The sequence below is a fragment of the Parambassis ranga genome, chromosome 14 (assembly GCF_900634625.1).
Source record: "Parambassis ranga chromosome 14, fParRan2.1, whole genome shotgun sequence".
Lineage (NCBI taxonomy): Eukaryota > Metazoa > Chordata > Actinopteri > Ambassidae > Parambassis > Parambassis ranga.
The window spans coordinates 19,898,548-19,918,371 of record NC_041034.1 but is presented as its reverse complement, the minus strand read 5'-3'; the positions used below and the strand labels follow the sequence as shown (position 1 = coordinate 19,918,371).

Below are 19,824 nucleotides of genomic sequence, written 5' to 3'. Positions count from 1 at the left end.
TCTCTCTAAAGCACTAACAGTGAGCAACAGCAGCAACACAGTGTAATAACTGATTCCTAATTATGGTAAATGTTGGCTAATTAGGCTATATATGTATTGCTGATCTATGGTATTTAAAAAGTAGGAAAAACCTCAACTATGTAAACTGAACCAAACCAAAAACTGTGACCTCAGAACCGTGAATTTTGTGAACCATTCCATCCCTACATGCTAAATGAGAGAGAGAGAGAGAGAGAGAGACAAAACCATAACAAAGACTGGACACCCAGTTAGTGACATAAATTCCTGGATTATGAATATGGACCTGATGAGAGGAAAAGAGGAGAGGAGGTGGAGGAAATGCTTAGTGGACCATGTTTGTGTCCTCTGGCAGCATAGCTGCTATAGGCCTGTGCTGCCCGAGGTGGTACCTGCCTTTTTAACCCAGATTGGTAACTGGTTCCATAGTAGCGGTGCCTGATAGCTAATAGTTAAATTCTAGGAACTACAAGTAAACCTGCACTCTGAGATCTGAGTGTTCTATTAGGTTATGGTACTATTAGATCCTGCAGCTACAGTATAACAGAGCTAGTCCATACAACCTAGTATGAAAGCAGGAGAATTTAAAAGCTTTTCTGACTTTTACTGGAAGCCAGTGAAGAGAAGCTAGAATTGCTGATTCCTGTCAGAACTCTTGCTGCTGCGTTCTGGATCAGCTGCAGGCTGTTAATGCAGTAATCCTGATAATAGTGAGTTGCAGTAGTCCAGCCTAGAAGTAACAAAAGCACGGACGGGCTTTTCAGCATCACTTTGAGAGAGGATGCTCCTGATCTTAGCAATATTACGGTGGTGAAAGAAGGTGCTCTTAGAGCCCCGTTTAATGAGGCAAGGACTCTGCAGGGTCTGGACAACCGGAAATGGTGGCGACGCTTCTGGAACTAGGCGCTCGTATACTGGCGGCGTCAAGGGGAGCCAGCTGACTAACATACAGATGAAGCACTGACCCCAGCTAATTCCTTGGAAGACTCCAGACCACCAGCTGGCTCACGAACAGATGAAGTGCTGACCCCAGGTGGCTCCAGTGAAGATAAGGACCAGACTCATGCAAACAAGAGTTGGAAACCCCAGCTAGGTCCATAGTCACAGGAGCTTGGACTGCAATCGGAGCTTAGACTGCAACAGAGGCCTGCACTTGGACTGGTGCTGGGAGTGGACCTAGAATACAGGCGGGAACCTTTGCAGAAACCTTGGCTGGATGTCAAGGAAGGCTTGGTGGCCAGACAAGTTCTTGAAAAATATGTCCTAAACTGGGGGAGGAGCCAAGCTTATAGTCCAACATGTCCTCAAGGTTGGCAGGCAACACCTGTTTGCTCTTCCTGAGGCTCTCAGATAAGCCTAAACAAAAAAAGAGCTATAGTGAAGATAAAGCCAAAACCAAAAATTTTAAATTTAAAAAAAAAAAAGATCAACTAACAAAAGATGAAAAGATCTGAACATTATGTTTGATAAACTAAACTGAAGCAAGCTGCACAACACTGGAGGAACTGGAGAACACAGGGGTGACATCACATGAACGAACACAGGGCAGGAACGCAGGATGAACTGACAAAGTCACAGGGGAGCACAAGACTTAAATACACACGGGTTAACAAGACACATGTGGGAACAATAAAAGCGAAGCATGTAAACACACTGGAGGGAAAACAAGAGGAAGACACACAAGGAAACTACACTTTCAAAATAAAACAGGAACCACTTTATACAGAGCTAAAAAAGGGGCATTTGTTCGTCACCTGTTAAAACACCTTGTGACAGTTTTTATCAGAGAGAAAGACCCCGCATAGCGCATACAATTGAATTGAAACTCTTCGCGAGGCCAAGTGATGAAAATGGAATGAGGAGTGTTTACATCACAGAGAAGCAGTGGAACACTGACAGGCATTTCTAGGCTCTGAGTCACAGCCACTTTTTGCCTCTGTCTCTAATGTGTATGAGGTTTTCTTTCACATTCACATATTTTCCACATGAGAATGGGAGGCCTCTACATCGCAGGGACCTTGAAGGAACTTGTTTTTCCAAACTTAAATACACAAGTAGAACATCAGGGGTTCTGTTGAGACAGAGGCAAAATAAATATTGGAGAACTACTTTTTAGTGTATTCATCAGCCTGGAAGCTGTGCATGGGGATGCACTTACATTTTCACTATGACAATAATCCAAAATGCAAGACCTTGTGCAGCCCCTCACTGGCTACAGCAGAGAGACGCAAAGATCATCAAATTTCCTTTACATTTGGACTGATACCATCGGTAATTGTAGTACTTTATTATATTGAAATGTTAGAATAACATTATGAGAGAGTGAAAAATGTGTTTCAACTTGTCCAACTAGTTAAGAAATCACATAAAGCTGCCAGTAACACTTTTTTTTTTCAACTTTCATCACTTACTCAGCAGCAGTTGGCTGCTGGCTGTAGCTGCTACTGTGAACCACATGACTCACCTTTGCTGTGACTGTGTCAGACTGTGTTTCTCACATGCAGAACTAGGTCGTTTCTTAAGTAAGTTTAAGTAAGATTAAGTAGAATTTGCAACCCATCTTAGCTTTTTATTAGTATCTTTTAATTGTAATCCTGTTGAAGGACACATCTGCTGTCTGTCCTCCCTCTTGCCATCCAGCGTTCAACAGGGACACTCTGAGTTTCTAGTGTACACAGTCGCTAATAAATAGTGATTATTGTGTAAGTGAAAAACGTAATTTCTCTCATGAGAGAAGGATGATGTGCTTTCAGGAACAATGTAACTGAGTAAAAGCAACTTTTGAAACATAAATGAATATTTGCACATGTTTCTACCTTGCTACAGTCAGGTGGTGGTGATGTGTAAATGTCCATGAAAGTTACAAAGCTGAAATGTGATGGCTAGCCAACAAGCAGCAGGGGCTATAATGGTGAAGTTGTCGGGAAATATTAGATGTTGGTTATGAGGAGAATTTTTCAAGCAGCTTAAACTCAGGTGGATAACAGTGGACAAAGTGCTAGTGCTACTGCAGCAGGGTCCCTGAAGTGTTCACACACCTGCCAACAGCAAACAGCCTGATGCTGATACACAGCAGCATAACTAGAATAAATACTTCGAATATGCCATTTGTACTTTAGTTTGCTGGGCCTTTAATCAAACTGCTTGAAAACCCTGTGGGAATGCCCTCCTTACTCATAAGAAAGCCAAGGCTAGTAAAAAATAGTCATTTTGGACAAAACTAATAGGACTGCTTTCAAATGGTTGAATTTTAATGAGTAAGGTTTAGAGAGGGTACATTAGTCTGTCATATTATCACACTCAGCATGACAGCATAGCACACACGCTGTGGACCAAAGCCTCCTTTTTATGAGAAAGTATAGGAAGACAAATAAAAACATTAAAATCATGGTTAACACTGAATAGTTTTTTCTTTTTTTTTCTCCCAATAAGTTAGAGAGGCTTTTTGGCTGTGTCCTGGCTGCCTGATCCTCTCCCTCACTGGTTACACCCTAATATTGTTTTTTTTTGTGCACAGACTGAGGAAATACTGCATGTTAACAGTAACATTTTTATTTCTGTCTGTTATACGTTTGTTGAGTGTCCAGCGAGAACCCAGGAAAACTACATACAGGTTTGAAGAATGAACCTTGTTTGCTGTAAGGAAACAGTAACACTGTCGCCCAAAAAATAAATAAAAAAAAGGAAAAAAAGAAGTGATTCATAGAATTAATGAGCTCCAGTAATGTGATGTCCCATGCTCTAACTGTCACAACCACTTTTCTTAACATGTCTGCGGTGGTAGGAATTCAACAAAGACTGCTAAAGGAAGTAACATTAAGAGGAGCTGCCTCTATGCTTTCCTGTCCGTTCCATGAGATGAAGGACAGGGAACAGATTTTATTATCAGAAAAAGTTCCACGAGATCTATATTTGCAATTTATCTGCATACCTACTCAATCGGAAATTATGTGTGGACATAAGTTCTCATAAAAAATGAATTGCAGCATTGATTTCTTTCTTGATCTGTATTTTGTTTGGAGTTGGAAATTGGCTTTTGTGCATCTTGACTCTCTACTATCCAGCCCCATTATACTCTCTTCTGTCTGAGAAGAGAATGATCCACTTGCAGACATTCCACCAAAGCTAATACTTTTTCTTTTGTCTCAAATTTTATGTGCCTACAGATGTTTCGGAAGAAAGACTCTTCCTCGTTGAGAATGAGAAGGATAACAGAAAGCACTAGATGTAATAATTTCTTTCTTTACTCTGTTGGAAAAAGGTAAAAAACAGTGGAGTTAAACAAACAATGTTGTCAGAAGAAACCACACTAAGCATAAATCCAGCTATGGCATGACCCCTCTAAACATAGACATATTTTAAGGCATGAGAATGGACCTTCTGAGTCACACCTTGGACTTTTACAGTAATCCCAGGTGGTTTCAACTTTGACAGCATTGGATGTTTTAACTGTTTTAACAAATACCTCTGTCTTTTAATGCTTAACATTGTCAGACATAATTTCCTAACCTCTGTTTTTGGTGTGGAAATTTGTTTGGGGACGTTAGGAATTTCTCATGACTTTTTTTCCCTCTCTCTCTCTCTTTGAAAGCTTGAAATGGAGCCACTAACCTCAAGGGTGGGCTCTTTGTTCAAAAGCTAGTAATCCCTTAAGTCCATGCAGCAGGACAGAAAGCAGTGATTTCATTACTGTCAGGAACAGAAAGATCATTTTTTGCACTGTAAGCATTTTTACTTTAGTCAAATCCATGGGTTGTTATATGAAGATCAATATTGCACACACCAGTCCGCCCCACCAGCTGCAAGATACATGCATGAGTCCGCACAACAATAGTTTGGACCAGTTTTTTGTGAGGAAGCACAGTCACTTAGAGGCATGTGGTTTCAAGTCAAGTCGTTCAATGCCCGATTGATCCACGGTTTACCACAGTCTTTTTACATTAACTGTTGCCTGCTGCTTAATAAGCTTTTCCTCACAGGAGGCAACATAAATGACAACAATCCTTAAATGTTTTCATTCTTTGGTTAATGGTGTTTGCCGTGGTGTGGTGTACTTCCATGATTTTGTGTGTGGGGAGCTGGTGGTGGATGGCCCTCATGAATCTTTAACTTCAATGTTTTTTTTTTGTTTTTGTAATTTTTTTCTTCTGCCCTTTTTCACCTTGTTGTATGTTGATGCCCATTCTCTGGTTCAGTCTCCTCATTTCTCATTTTTTCCACTTTTTTCTTCTTTTCCTCACTTTAGGGAGTATAGACCGTGGACGGAGTTTGTCCTTCCATGAGGTGTGTAGCCAACGTGAAGTAGAGATGAGGGCTGCGGGTGAGGAGTCACAATGCAGCAGCAACAATGGAGGAGGTGGCAGCACCGTCCTGCAGCGCCTTCTGCAGGAGCAGATGAACCGTAATTATGTGCTGCAACAGCAGCAACAAGCAGCAGGCGGAGGAGCGGGAGGGGGAAGCGGAGGTGGTTACTCTGTACAGGGGCAAGTAGGTAGCTCTGACGATCATTCCATGGCTCCTCACCTTGCCCGACAAGAACCCCAGGGACAGGAGCTACAGACAGAGAATGGACTGGAGAAGCTTGCTTCCACAAGAGTAGGGGGAGGGAGTAGTAACAGTGGAGGGGCAGGAGGTTTAGGCACTGGAGGTGGTGGGAACAGCCAAGGGCTAGATGACCTTCCTTCTTATGACGAGGCCAAAGTGCAGTCACAGTTCTATCGTGGACATGGTCCTCCTCTCCAGTCTCAGCAGCAGAACCAGCCCCAGCAGCCTCCTCTCTCTGCTGCTGTGGGTCCTACCTTCTATGTCACTGGGGTGAGCAGTGCCAAGGTGCGCACTGAAGGTCGCCCCACAGTGCAGCGAGTCAGTGGCAGCGGAAAAGTGCACCAGGATGATGGACTGAAGGATCTGAAGCAAGGACATGTTCGGTCTCTCAGTGAGCGACTTATGCAGCTCTCTCTGGCCACCAGTGGTGTAAAGGCCCATGCTCCTGTCACCAGTGCCCCACTCTCCCCTCAGGTGCCCCCTGCAGGGCCACCTGGTGACTACTACAAACCACAACATCGTGGCCCACCACCGGACTACCCTTTCAAAGGAATGGGTTCCCCATCCAAGCAGCCAGAACCTGGAGTTCAGTTTTACCAAGAACAGAGAGGGAGGGAACACTCAAGGGAGGTGCCTCATGTTCGATACCAGCCCCCACCTGAGTACGGCTCATTCAGGTAAGGAATACAGCTCATACCCCTTCAGCAACACACATAGTTTTGTGTTATTTTATGGATGTGTAAATGAACAGCTGACACATGATAGTCAGGATAACGTGGCACAGTGATGTGTCCAAACTGTGGCGGTGTTGATGAATCTTGTTTCTGTTTTTCTTTCTTTGCATGCTTGTGTTTTTACTTCATCCACAGATGCTGTGATAAACTGTGTAGCCTGAGTTTGAACAATATGATACTTACCCATGCAGTGACGTCACTGCAGAATCCTGTATGTATTCATTGTTGATCTTAGGTCCTGGAGATCAAAGTTACCCAATATATTGAGTACTGCAGTTGATGGGATAAGATCCTTCAGTGCCTTCTGTGATTACCTCAGTGAATTGCCACCCTTTGTTCAGGATTTTTCCTGGCCCAGAATGGAGCTGTAACTGGCAGAAGGGTGCAGTGTCTGCAGTGATGCAGGCTCTGCTCCAGGTGTTGTAGTCAATGGGGAGCATAGCCAAAAGATAAGGCTCTTGATTTACCAGTTGATCTCTGTTGTTACTATTACCCATGGCCATGAGTTGTGCTTGATCCTCTAGAAAGTGCTTAGTGGAGCCACTGCTCCAGCCAGATGTAGTTGTATGAGTTGTGAGGATGACCTCCCTGGTAAGATGTTTTTTGGGTATGTTCAACTGGGAGGAAGCCCTAGGGATGCCCCAGAGCATGCTAGATAGATCATACTGTATGTCTTGACAGGCTTTGGTGTACTAGGAGCAGAGGAGGTGGCTTGGAAAAAGGAGGTCTGGGCTTCCCAGTTTAGGCAGCTGCCGACCTGACCACAGATATGTGGATAATGATGGATAGATATCTGGATTTGAATGACAATCTTAGTGTTACAACAGTTAATGGGACTTTGATCATCTGTCTGACGTAGGCCATATTAGATGATATAATTAAGGTGGTTCATCATTAAGATTAACCTTAACTGCAGATGTCTTCAGATCCAATTTAATTCAATTCTGTTCTATTTATGCACCTTTCACAATCAAGGTTGTCTCTAGGTTGTTTTATAGAAACCCAGAGGCCGAACCCCCTAGCAAGCAGACAGTGGCAAGAAAAAACTCCTTTTTACAGGAAGAAACCTTGAACAGGACCCGACTCATGAGGGAGAACCTTCCTGCTGACAGTCGGCCAGGTGAAGCAGAAGAAGGTCAGCATGTGGATCTGGAGGGAGAGAGACCTGCAGAAAGATACAGAGAGAGAAAACTACAAGGAAGACTGGACAGTGATGTAAAATTATGGAACGTCGGCCTGATGAGAATGACGAGAGGAGGGAAAGTAGAGGAGAGGCGGTAGGGGAATACAGTAGTCCACTTCTAGACTGGACTACTGTAAGTCATTATTATCAGGATGTCCCATTTACTTCCTTAATAGCCTGCTGCAGATCCAGAACGCAGCAGTCAGAGTTCTGACAGGAATCAGCAAAAGGGATCATATCTCTCCTGTCTCCCTTTACCTTCTCTTTACTGACTTCCAGTAAAATCCAGGCACTGCTACTATGGAACCAGTTACTAATCTGGGTTAAAGAGGCAGACACCACCTCCACCTTTAAGAAGAGAATTGTCAGTGTGTAGGACTAATAGGTATAGTTATAGTCACTTTTTGATATGGCCACAGCTACAGGTACATTAGCACGGACTAACGGTTACACTTAAGCCTTTAACTATGCTGCTATAGGCCTACACTGCTGGGGGACACAAACATGATCCACCATCTCTATTCCCCCACCTCCTCTCCTCTCATCAGGCTGACCCATATTCATGAGTATTTTACGTCACTGTGTTTCCAGTCTTCCTTGTAGTTTTGTCTGTCTCTCTCTCTCCCCCCTCCCTCTCTCTCTTTCTCTCTCTCTCTGTATCATTCTGCAGGTCTCTCTCCGTCCAGATCAACATGCTGAACGGCATCCAGCCCTCTGACAAATCCAGTGTCTACTGTCAACACCCGTCTGTCATTTTCCATGTAGTGCTAGTATAATTAAGTTGAACAACATATCCGCTAAAAAACAAATTAACACAATACATAGTTTTTTTTAGCATTACAACAACCTGCCATGTATGATGTTTGTTCCTCTCTCTCTCTCTTTTTCATCCTCTCTGTCCTGTCTACCTCTTCTTCTCCCTTCACCCGGCCGACTGTCAGCAGGAATGTTCTCCCTCATGAGTCGGGTCCTGTTCAAGGTTTCCTCCTTGCTCGGGGGTTCAGGCTGTTGGTTTCTATAAAACATCTAGAGACGATGTTGATTGTAAAATACGATAGATCGCTGCCACTCCTGCTTCTTGGCCTGTGCTTCGATGGACATGATAGTTAGCAGAGGGGATTGAAAAATTTAAACTAACAGACAGAAGAACATATGGACAAAAGGGTTACAGTCAATGAAATCTTACTCTATTGCTCAGAATGATTTACTTTTAAGTGCTTCATCATCTCCTAGCCTAGATTCTGCTTTAGTGCAGATTGAATTATTATGCTATTAGACAACAAATCCCTGCATCTCAGTGACATTCACTCAGTGACATCAGATTATTGTAGCCACTTTTAAACTTTTCTGTATCAAATTACGCACATTAGTTTGGTTTGTTTTTGTTTTTTTAAGGGACACTTCTAGAGAGTTTGTTAGGTTTGTTATATTTCTCAAATATGTTAACATGTGAGTGTCAGTGAAATCCAGAACTATATTATTTGTGCTGAAAACAAGCCTGATATTTGACACGATGGTGTGTGTGTCAAAAGAATGTGTTTTTTTTATAGGCTCACTTGCTGTTTGCTTGATTACTAACACTGACCTGTTTTTTTGGTGTGGTAGAAAAGCACTGACGGGTTTTATGCAGAGCAAACATTCCTGTCTTTAACAGTCAAAGAAACTTCAACAACATCAAGCGGATCATGTCCCAGCTTGTCCTGTGCTATGACTAAAATTTTGTGGCATTCATTCATTGAATTGGGGTAGCTCAGATAAAAGAAAGACTAGCGTGCTACTGGATGGAAACAGGCCCAACAGGATCTGTCTGCACTGTTTTACAAACCAGTAATGAGATCATATGGAAAGGTGCTCATGTTATTTTCTGAGCTCATGAACTGTGATCATACTAAAGGATTTATTGACCGATCACAAAACATCACTTGGTTTTATCAAAATTGAGCTGTGTGATTATCAGATGAAGTCAATAATAAACATGCTTCATCAAGATTAATTAAAAGACATGTGTGTGACCTACCACACAGCTGACTATGTCTAGAGATATAAACACAGTATCATAACACATATGCATCATCAATTACCTACTAGAGAAAAGTGCAAATTCCCAGATGTCTGAGGGGCAAAGACCATCCATGCCCCCTCGTATTGCTTGCCATAGTGTGAAACTGCAAAGCCAAAATAAAATGCAAACACAAGATGTCCTGCGAGTCTGCAAGGTTATGTTGACCAATGATGGAGCACTCCTTAGCAGTAAGCTCTGCACCCCACACAATGCTGATTAATTCTTTCCTGTGGTAAAAGCAATCCTGGTGCTCTCTGACCAATCAAATCAATTTTAGGTACCATAGTATGCATTTGCATTGGGTTAACAGCAGGTAGATCCAGCCATCGTAACCTGCTTTGTTCTGTCAGTGTTTACTGGGTGCATCTCAGTCTTCAAAGGACAGGAATGCTGTAGTGCACCATTAATGCAGAATTGGAGCAGGTTTGGAGCATCGTGTGCTGCCATTCAAATTCAAATCTTTTTCAAAGAAGGCTTTGTGTATTTTCATCACAGCAATGGCTGTGTAAACAACATGTTTCTATACTACAAGAGTTAAGACACAAAACTGGACTGAGCAGCCCAGTTTCTCAACAAACCATAGGGTTAGCTAGCTTGCTTTTCAAAAATTAAGATTTCCCAGTTTGACATTTGTAGTATGTGTCTTTATTCTATTTCTAATTAACTGCAATGACATTGAGGGACATTACACAGCGCCCCTTGGACCCAAGTGTACTCACATTTTTGGAGAGATATTGATGATGCAGATGATTCATGTGATGCACATATCATTCAACATTGAAAGATTTATGTATGCTAAAGGACCATTGTGGGCAAAATGGTGCATGGTAAGAATCACCAGTTAGAACTAGTTTTTTTTAGATATTTTATTTGATTTTGTTTTTATGTTGTCATAATATGAGTTGTCGGTTAATATAAGGCAGTAGATGGCCAGAGAAATATACGGTTCTTTTAAAAAGAGAATCCACTTTACCCAGCCCTATAACTTAAGTTCCGCTTTCTCTTCAGGTCCAGCAAGGAGGGTGCAGTTCTGCCCATGAGGCCCCTACACCAGCACAGTCCTACCTCCTCGGTCACCTCTGTAGGCTCATTGTCTCGTACCCAGTCGTCCATCCTCAGCAGTATGATCAGTGCCTCTCATTCCTTCCATCCTTCGTATCCTCACCCTCAGCAACATCAGAGTCAGGGAGAACACTTCAACAGCATGGGACCTCGTAGTCCACAGGGTACCAGCTCCCACCAAGAGTCTTTCGGGCCCATTCACCTGGCGTCGCAGAAAGGGCACAGTTTCCCTGACCCCTTTGGCTCTACTCAAAAAATGCACCAACAGCAACAACAGCAGCAGCAGCAGCATTTCCAAGGACCTCCACACACTCAGCCTCAGCTGCCAATCCAGGCAGGACATTTCCCAATGCCACACTCCTATTCCCACCTGCAGGGGGAGCCCTTCACTATGATGGCACGTGCCCATCAGATGGTAGATTTGCTAACGGAGGAGAACCGGATTCTGAGGCAGGAGATGGAAGCTAGTCGGGAGAAAGTCACAAAGCTGCACAAGGTAAAAGGGTTCGAGAAGTGCAGTATTTTCAGGATTTTACATTTGACTTTCTGCTGGTATAGTTTGGCGTCACGGTTATGAGTGTTTTACTTTTGAGTACTGTAGTCATTAGTGTTGGGAATATATCTTACAGTGGGGATAACCATTAAAGTTGATTAGTACATTGAATACAGTTGTTTTCTCTCGATCACTCTCGATCAACCTATGCAGAAATATCTTAAATGTAGTGTAAAAAGTATTCATGGAAGTTACAAGTGTTATTAACTGTTTTATTAGCTGTTTTCTATAAGGCCAGATTTCACTAATGTCTATAGTTAAAACAAGTATACAACAAAGGAATAAATACAAATACTCTTTCTGTGTGTGCAAAGTTGGAAACTGAGATCCAGCTTGTGTCAGAGGCCTACGAGAACCTCGCCAAGTCCTCCTCAAAGAGAGAGGCCCTTGAGAAAACCATGAGGAACAAGCTTGAGCTGGAGGTGCGCCGTCTACATGACTTTAACAGAGACCTCCGAGGTAAGAGAGCACTGTCTTGGAAGATTATCCTGACCTGTCCTCCTGTGCTGTGCCATCCTTCTGTGTAGTGGTTGTTTGTTAGATTACATCGCTCCGTCTGTCCCTGGGAATTTGTTGGGATGAACCAGTTTTTGCCTCAGGGTGGAGCTGGGTTTAAAGTGTAAAGGAATCTGACGTGTACTGAAAATCCTTCTGAGTTTCTCAGAAACTCCTGATACATATGGGATGACAATGTTTTTGCTGTGTGACTGGTCCTGTCCTGTTGCGTGACAGCCCAACCGGAACAGGACCAGTCATGCAGAAACAACGTAAATGAACCAGTCATAATCACACCCTCCATCCGGTTCTCACTTACAGCATAGAAACTGAGAACCTGTTAGTAGCCCCTCAAAACCCTCTGCTTTCAGACCACTCACTTACAGCTTTTAAACCAATAAATTCAGGGATGCAATCCCATCAAAGCTCCCTTTAGCACCATCTATCAGCACAACAGAGCGTGCCGATTTATGTATTACTCCTGAAGAAATGGATTGCAGCTAAATTACACACAGTTTGAGATATGGTTGCACCACTGAAAAAGAAGGTTATGGTATAATTCAAGATGGATGGAGAGGATGTGGTACTCCTCCATATCAGTTGAAGCCCAGAGGGCCCGGAGAGATAAGAAGGCAGCCCTTCGTAAGGCCAGAACAGGGGTCAGGCTCCAGTGATTTGTTGTTATTATTCATGTTCCTAATCTACTACCGTGTGTACGTTCAATGCTGCTGTCACATCTCAGCACATCTCAGAGTGATATTTTTCTATTAATAATATACAATTCAGATTTTTTTTCAGCATCAGGATTGTCATCAATACATATCATCGTCACCAATGTGTGCTGTTGTTTTAAAGAGCGCATGGAGACGGCAAATAAGCAGCTTGCTGCTAAAGAGTGTGATGGCTCGGAGGACAACCGAAAAACTATCTCGCAGCTGCTCACACAAAGTGAGTGTCACACACACACACACACACACAAAATAACTACACTTTGAGGCGGCTGCGGTGATATGATATGCACTTATTTGTGTTCAGACAAAGAAACACTCCGTGAAAAGGAGAAGCTGGAGATGGAGCTGACTGCACTGCGGTCCACTATGGAGGACCAGAGGAGGCATATCGAGATAAGAGACCAGGCGCTCAACAATGCCCAGGCAAAAGTGGTGAAGCTGGAGGAAGAGGTAAGATTCTTACTGCATGTGATCCTGGTTCTTACAGAGGCATGCTACGCTAATCTCTGGATATTGCCACTGGAATTACAGAGAACATCCGGCCTTTCCTGTAGTGGAATTAACATATAAAGTTGGTTAATTAAGTTTGTACTGTGGTGTGCTGTCTCACCGGTCTGGCTGTCCTAAGGTTAACAGCGTGCACTGAAAACTGAATGTTAAACTCGGCATCTATGGAGAACCAAAAATGATTTAAGCATAAATAAATAATAATAATAAATACAGACATATACACTGCTCAATAAAATAAAGGGGACACTAAAATAACACATCCTAGATCTCAATAGATGAAATATTCCAGTTGAAAATCTTCATTCATTACATAGTGGAATACGGCATAACCACTGCAGACAACCCATTCAGAATACTACATTAATAATGCAGTCTTTACATTTCTGTGTACGATAGGTCCAGTTATTTTTTGTGTGGGGGTAAATTAAACAAACTCACATGTGTTTGTTTGTTTGTGTGTGTAGCTGAAGAAGAAGCAGGTTTATGTGGAGAAGGTGGAGAAGATGCAGCAGGCTTTAGCTCAGCTGCAGGCGGCCTGTGAAAAAAGAGAACAGCTTGAACATCGACTCCGTACAAGACTGGAGAGAGAACTGGAGTCTCTGCGCATGCAGCAGGTAACACACTCACTAACTACAGCTTAAACTTCTCTTGTAAACTTATACAATCATACAGGAACTGAATTTGTCCCGCAAGGAGTTATGATATAAATACTCAATAGTGATAATGAAAAAACTTTTCTCCCTTGCTATAACCATACTATCTGTAATCTTCTCAACTCTCATGACAACATGCAGCAAATAATCAGGTGGGGATTTCACCAACAACTGGAACTATTTTTCCAGATCAGGTCATGTAGAGACTTACACCATTACGGTAAAATTAATAAAAAGGTTACATCCATCTGTCCATTGTGTTATGCTAATCCACAGTTAGGTCGCAGGGTTAATGCTTGTTGTAGCATTAAGGTACTGCTTCAGCCCTGTAGCCTCTTATTGTTCTAAAATGAGTTCATCTCATAGGCCCAGAAGATGTTTGATTCCTCTTTCTGTACTCTGCCTCCCCTATTCCTTTTGACTTTAATCCTACTAGCGCCAAGGAGGATCTCAAAGCAGTGGTGCAGTCCCATCAGAGTTCAATGCCACAGCCCTGATGGAACACCTAAGAGAGAAAGAGGAGCGCATCTTGGCTCTAGAGGCTGACATGACCAAATGGGAGCAGAAGTACCTGGAGGAAAGCGTGATGAGGCAGTTTGCTCTGGATGCTGCAGCATCTGTTGCCACTCAGAGGTATGTTTTATTGTCCTCGTGTCCTTGTGTCAGACCCTGATGTCTGCATAGTAAGGTTTCTAAGAAATATTAACCCCGATCTATAGAGGATACTTTGGTTGAGTTTCATTGTCAGAAGAGCTAATGTTGAATGTCTGAGAAGCATATAGTATGTTCCTAGTAGTTCTGACTCAAAACACTGTGCATTAACCATAGCCGTGCATGAACGATTTGCAGGGATACCTCCACTGCTGTGATAAGCCACTCTCCCAGCAGCAGCTATGATACATCAGTGGAGGCTCGAATCCAGAAGGAAGAAGAGGAGATACTCATGGCTAATCGCCGCTGTCTGGATATGGAAAGCAGGTATCCAACTGTCTGCATGTATATTTAGTCTCCCTGTGTACATTATTCTAAACAATTTCCAATGATAGTTTTTGTCTTTAGGCATTAGGTTCAAAACACACATGCACACATACAGAATACATACCCACAGCTGACAACAGTAGGACATACAGAAACCACTCAGGTGCTGTCCTGCAATAACTGTGGTTCCCTTCTGATCCTCCCTGACCCAGAATAAAGAATCTCCATGCCCAGATCATAGAAAAAGATGCTATGATCAAGGTGCTTCACCAGCGGTCCAGGAAGGAGCCCATCAAGTCAGATGGTCCATCTGTCATGAGGCCTTCCAAGTCCCTGATGTCCATCTCCAACACTGGCTCAGGAGGCTCAGGACTGCTGCCTCACAGCCTTGGACTCAGTAGCTCACCAATCACTGAAGAACGCAAGGACACTAGCTGGAAGGGCAGTCTGGGTAAGAACCTGTAGTCTTTACAGCATGTATGTATGTATGTATGTGATATGCTAAAATTGTTCTGTGGGTTAAAAATCACTCGTGGCAAATTGCATGTTGTATGTTGTTACCATTTGTGTGGACCATTTCTTCTCATGCTCTTCAGGGGTTCTTCTGGGTCCTGAGTTTCGTACAGAGTCTCTCAGGACAGAGTCCATTTCATCATCTCCTTCCCCAGTACTTTCTTCAACCCCAATGACTGCAGGCCACTCAAAAACAGGCAGCAGGGACAGCTGCACGCAGACCGACAAGGGTCACAGTCAGGAAAGCAGCAAGCCTAGCACTCCTGCCCTTCAAAGCATGACGCTACCAGCTCGCCTGTCCAACCCCAGCCCTGTCTACATCCCCGATCGGATCACAGGTGTGTGTGCATAGTCTAAAGTCCTATATAAGTATTTATTTATCACACTAATCTTTGTTTATTTAAAATTGGATAACATGTAAAATCCTTTAATTTTGCAAGCAAAGATCTTAACCTGTTCTGTATACTGTCTCTGTAGATGTACCAGTGTTCCACTCCTCTACCATGGAGCGGAGGCTCCCCATCCAGTCCCACCCACACCATCAGGCTTCTCTTCCAGCCCCGTCCACTCAACAGGAGGTGGACACAGATATGGTGGAGATCCTTATCTGAACATATGCTACCACAGCTACATAGGAGATCGGATGGTAGCTATGTCAGAAGAAAAACCACAAAGACAAATAAGATCATTGTTTCTCAGCCCCCAGATCTGCTGCTCTGACTGTGCTGACCTGAAACCAGAGACCATTTATGTTTACATGTGCATTCATTTAAATACATCACGTTTTTTTAACTGGAGTCATTGTACATTTGAAAATACTAAAGAAATCAGAAGCAAAAATACAGGTGTGACAGAACCTGTCTGTCATCTCAGCTTTCATTGTCTGCAGTTTTCCTGAAAGTTCACGAATGAAGTCAAACCTTTTAAAGGTTACCTTGGAGACCAATGTTGAACAGAGAGAGTAGCCCGAAATCATTTTCAGATATGATGTATGCTTCAAGTGACATTCTTTTTAACACATTATTATCTTTGCAACATGCAATCAAACTTAAAACACACACACCCTTTTCCTGCTGCATGTGTATAGGCACTTGCTGATGGAAGTTAATTTCATTGGACCAAATGCATTGGCTACCTTTTGTTGAATCTATTGCACTATATACACACACATTTTTATTATTATTATTATTTTTGCTTCAGTATAATACTTAAAGAAGTATTATACATTAGGTATTGTATTAATGTAATATTTTTAATGTAGTTATACATGGCACTTGGTATTTAGAAATAATGCAAATTAAATATTTTGTATTTCTTAAGTAGGAGTTTGAAACTGTGTGCAGATGTGCAGTCGAGGACTCTGTAAGCTGCTACATTTGAAATGCTATTGAATGTTGGGATAGCAGACCAGAACCTGAAGTTCTTCGTGAAGCAGACCAAGATGGATGCTTGATCCAAACAGATAAAAAAAATACATCGTGTCCATGCTATGAAGGACATTTTTTTTTTTTACTTGACAGTGAGAGCCTGCATTCTTACCACTGGTCATGCAGTATAGCCACAAAACGTTTAGCATTTCCTTTAAAATAATCCTTGTGTATTAAAGTTAAACAAATTCACTGTGATTGAGCTTTATTTTTTTAGTTTGATGCACAACATGCCACGTAGATCATTTTTGTATTCATACCTGTTTTCTTATATTTACGTCTCTGGCGTATAAGTTGTTGGATGAAAACGAACCGTGGTCACTGTATTAACAATGTAAAGTCTGACATTTCAGCGTCCCTCAAATATCACTCATTTGTCAGGCTAAGAGAACTATGCATATCCTTTCCTTCACCTAGTTGAAAGCCTTGGATAATGAACATGTAAAGCTCCACACATAGGGTATGGAATAAATGGTTTCCATTTGTATATGAACATTAACACATTATTTTTGAATGACTAGTGTGCTTGATATTCATTTAAAAAAAACAAACATGTTTGACCAAAGTTGGTGAGCATGGTCAGCAGTATTATGTCACTAAAGTTGTTGTTATTACAACAGCTTTGTAATGCACTGACATGACGGCTAATTCAGCTCATCTGAGCCAAAAATCCCTTATAATGATTAGTTATTGTTTGTTCGATGCCAGACCACTACTGTACTGTTGTTCATCATTACTAGTAAGTTGTTAAGCTACATTGCAGTCTGTAAACATATCCACATGGTGTTATGTAAGGCGGGAAGTTATTGACTGTGACTGTAGTGACCTTTTCCAAATAGACCCTGTAAGAGGTATTAACAGGAGGATGACCACACCTGAACAGAGACTCATACATATACACCTGTATCATTAATACTCACCTGTCCCATCCTATCATCAACTGCTTCTAGATGTGCTTTAACATGTAAACCTTATCTGTAGCTCTCCACTTCCAATTTTTTTTAATGTTTTTTTTGGTGAAATCCAAATGTTCTGAAAGTGAATTAATGGTAACGGTCTTTCTGTGTGATACTCTGTATTCACACACATACAAGCTTGCACAGTGCTCTTCTGTTACTTACAATCATAAGGCTTTCCACATTCCACATCTTTCATTTTATGACAACTGCAAGTGTCTCCTCATGGCATTATGGACTCCTGATAGTCTTGTGTTGCACCAAGGCACTCCCACAGGCTAGTAGTTATTAGTAAAACTCAGTGTAAAGGCACTTCTAACATGATTCAATTTGAGTCGTAATTGTTGTGACACTTCAGAATGTACAGTTTTCACACAGTGTGACATAGAAAGCTCAGTTGTTCAAAGAATTGTAAACAAATCAATGTTTTTGTCTGTTCATGTGGTTTATGCTGCGCCATTGTACAATCACAATTAACACAAAAAGCAATTCTTGTTAAATAAATGAATGATGAGATTTCAAGATTGTTTTATAGTGTTAACATGAGTCAGCTATTTGGGGAAAATATTTTGGGGGCAAGAAATAAATAATAAGAAAAGGCTTGACAGTTAACTGGAGCATTATATGATTCATGAAAATACACACACACACTGAGCTGACACCAGGGAAGGCCAAGTGTCGTGGAATGCCACCTCCAGACTTGTACCGATTAGAGCAGACCTGGGCAAAGTACGGCCCGCGGGCCACATCCGGCCCGCTTGCGTCTTCAATGCGGCCCGCGGACTCGTACACACAATAAAAAAAAAAAAGAAGGCATCAAAAGTCAGCTGTCAGCACGGCATTACCGGTAACGTCTCTCCAACCCTCCTTGTCTCTTCCACGCTGGTGTACTGCTTCATCCCATCTACTCTTTGGAGAGACACAGTCGCGCTGTGTACACTTTAAAAATGCTGCGCGACTATGCTGAAATGTACGGTAAAGCGAGAAGAAACGCCACGGCGCATTCAGATGTTTCCGCGGTGCTGCAGCCGACATCGTCATCTGCTCTTAAAAAGCTCAGACCTTGTCCAACTTTCAGAGCTTTGGGATTGTTTTTAAAATTAGTTTTAAATCTAATGGTTTTCTTCTGTAAAAATATCTTTACATCATCTGTGCTGCTCTGCACTGTGCGGGAGTGTGTTTCAACATACAACCAGCACACACCAGTGGACCTGGACACACACAGAGGACAGAGGAGTGAGCAGTAAACACACAGACCAGTTCACATCATCAACACCCTCCGCCACACATTGATTCTGAGCCTTTTTTCCGCCAATGCGACTTTATAATATCGCTATCTTTCCATTCATTCAACTCCGCGCAACTCTCTCTCTCCCTCCCGTCCGCGTTCACACACACGTACACACATAAGCGCGGATATGTTCACAGAGAAGACGACCAACGTTCTTGATAATGGAACATCGCACCCCAACTCAGCACAGACAGAGCTGGTAACGCAGCAAACATTATAGGTCATTTAAGGTGAAACGCGGTTGCGGTTGAGATAAACTACGTCATATGACAATAGTCACATATGAATAATAACATCAAAAGCTGTTTTATTAATCAGTTAGTTGCCTTTAGTAGTTCCATATATCTGATTATAGTATTTATGCTATTAATGTATTTATGTGGTTATATCACATTATTTATTTTAACCTTTATTTTACCAGAAAATGTCATTTTACAAAACAAGAACAGGCTGATGTATGAGGTCAGTGTTGACTTCATATAGTGAAATAAAAACCTTCAGCTTCAGATGTTTTTGTATGTTTTTGTGGCCCTTTGCTTTTCTAATGGAAGTCTATGTGGCCCTCGCAAAAAAATAATTGCCCACCCCTGGATTAGAGAGACATGTTAAACAAATGTTTAAGTTGAGCCAATTTATGTTTCATTTGTAATTATTGGATTATTATGTTATATTTTATCATATGGAGATCAAAAATAAAACCAAAAATCATCTGTTCTGATTTCTACAAATCTGAAAATTTGCTGCTCTGGAACATTCAGGTGTGTGTTAACACAATGACCAGAGAGAAAGACATAAACAATGGTGTTAGAGAAGCAGCTGTTGCTGCACATCAATCTGGAAAGACTTATAAAGCTGAATGTTGCATTGTGCTCATCACAGAGCCCTGGCTTCATCCACTCATTCCGGATACGGCTATCGAGCTCAGGCACATCAGCCAAAAGGGCCATCCTGGATGAGCTGCACTACCTGAGCAACTTGTGTGGTTGTAGACACCGCCTCATGCTACCTCTAGGGCTGAGAGCACTGACAAAATGCAAAAGTGATCAAACATCAGGCAGAAAGGATGAGAGCAGAGAAATGGTCTGTGGTCAGCACAAAATGTCAGCCAAAATGT

At 42.2% G+C, this 19,824-nt stretch overlaps 1 protein-coding gene across 4 annotated transcripts in view; it reads left to right on the top strand.

Annotated features, from left to right (window-relative positions):
- Positions 1-17,321, top strand: part of amot (angiomotin) — a 35,313-nt gene extending 17,992 nt beyond the window's left edge. For 2 of the 4 annotated variants that reach the window (XM_028421010.1, XM_028421009.1), the window contains 12 exons: positions 4,185-4,245; positions 5,264-6,239; positions 10,550-11,099; positions 11,471-11,615; positions 12,507-12,599; positions 12,687-12,832; positions 13,357-13,506; positions 13,982-14,178; positions 14,395-14,523; positions 14,736-14,974; positions 15,120-15,374; positions 15,514-17,321. In XM_028421010.1, the coding sequence (XP_028276811.1) occupies positions 4,185-4,245; positions 5,264-6,239; positions 10,550-11,099; positions 11,471-11,615; positions 12,507-12,599; positions 12,687-12,832; positions 13,357-13,506; positions 13,982-14,178; positions 14,395-14,523; positions 14,736-14,974; positions 15,120-15,374; positions 15,514-15,647 (3,075 nt within the window). In that variant the 3' untranslated portion in view covers positions 15,648-17,321. Of the gene's footprint in view, positions 1-4,184; positions 4,280-5,263; positions 6,240-10,549; positions 11,100-11,470; positions 11,616-12,506; positions 12,600-12,686; positions 12,833-13,356; positions 13,507-13,981; positions 14,179-14,394; positions 14,524-14,735; positions 14,975-15,119; positions 15,375-15,513 lie in introns of those variants that run through there. The other 2 variants (XM_028421013.1, XM_028421011.1) reach the window with 2 other exon arrangements.
- Positions 17,322-19,824: the final 2,503 nt, after the last annotated feature.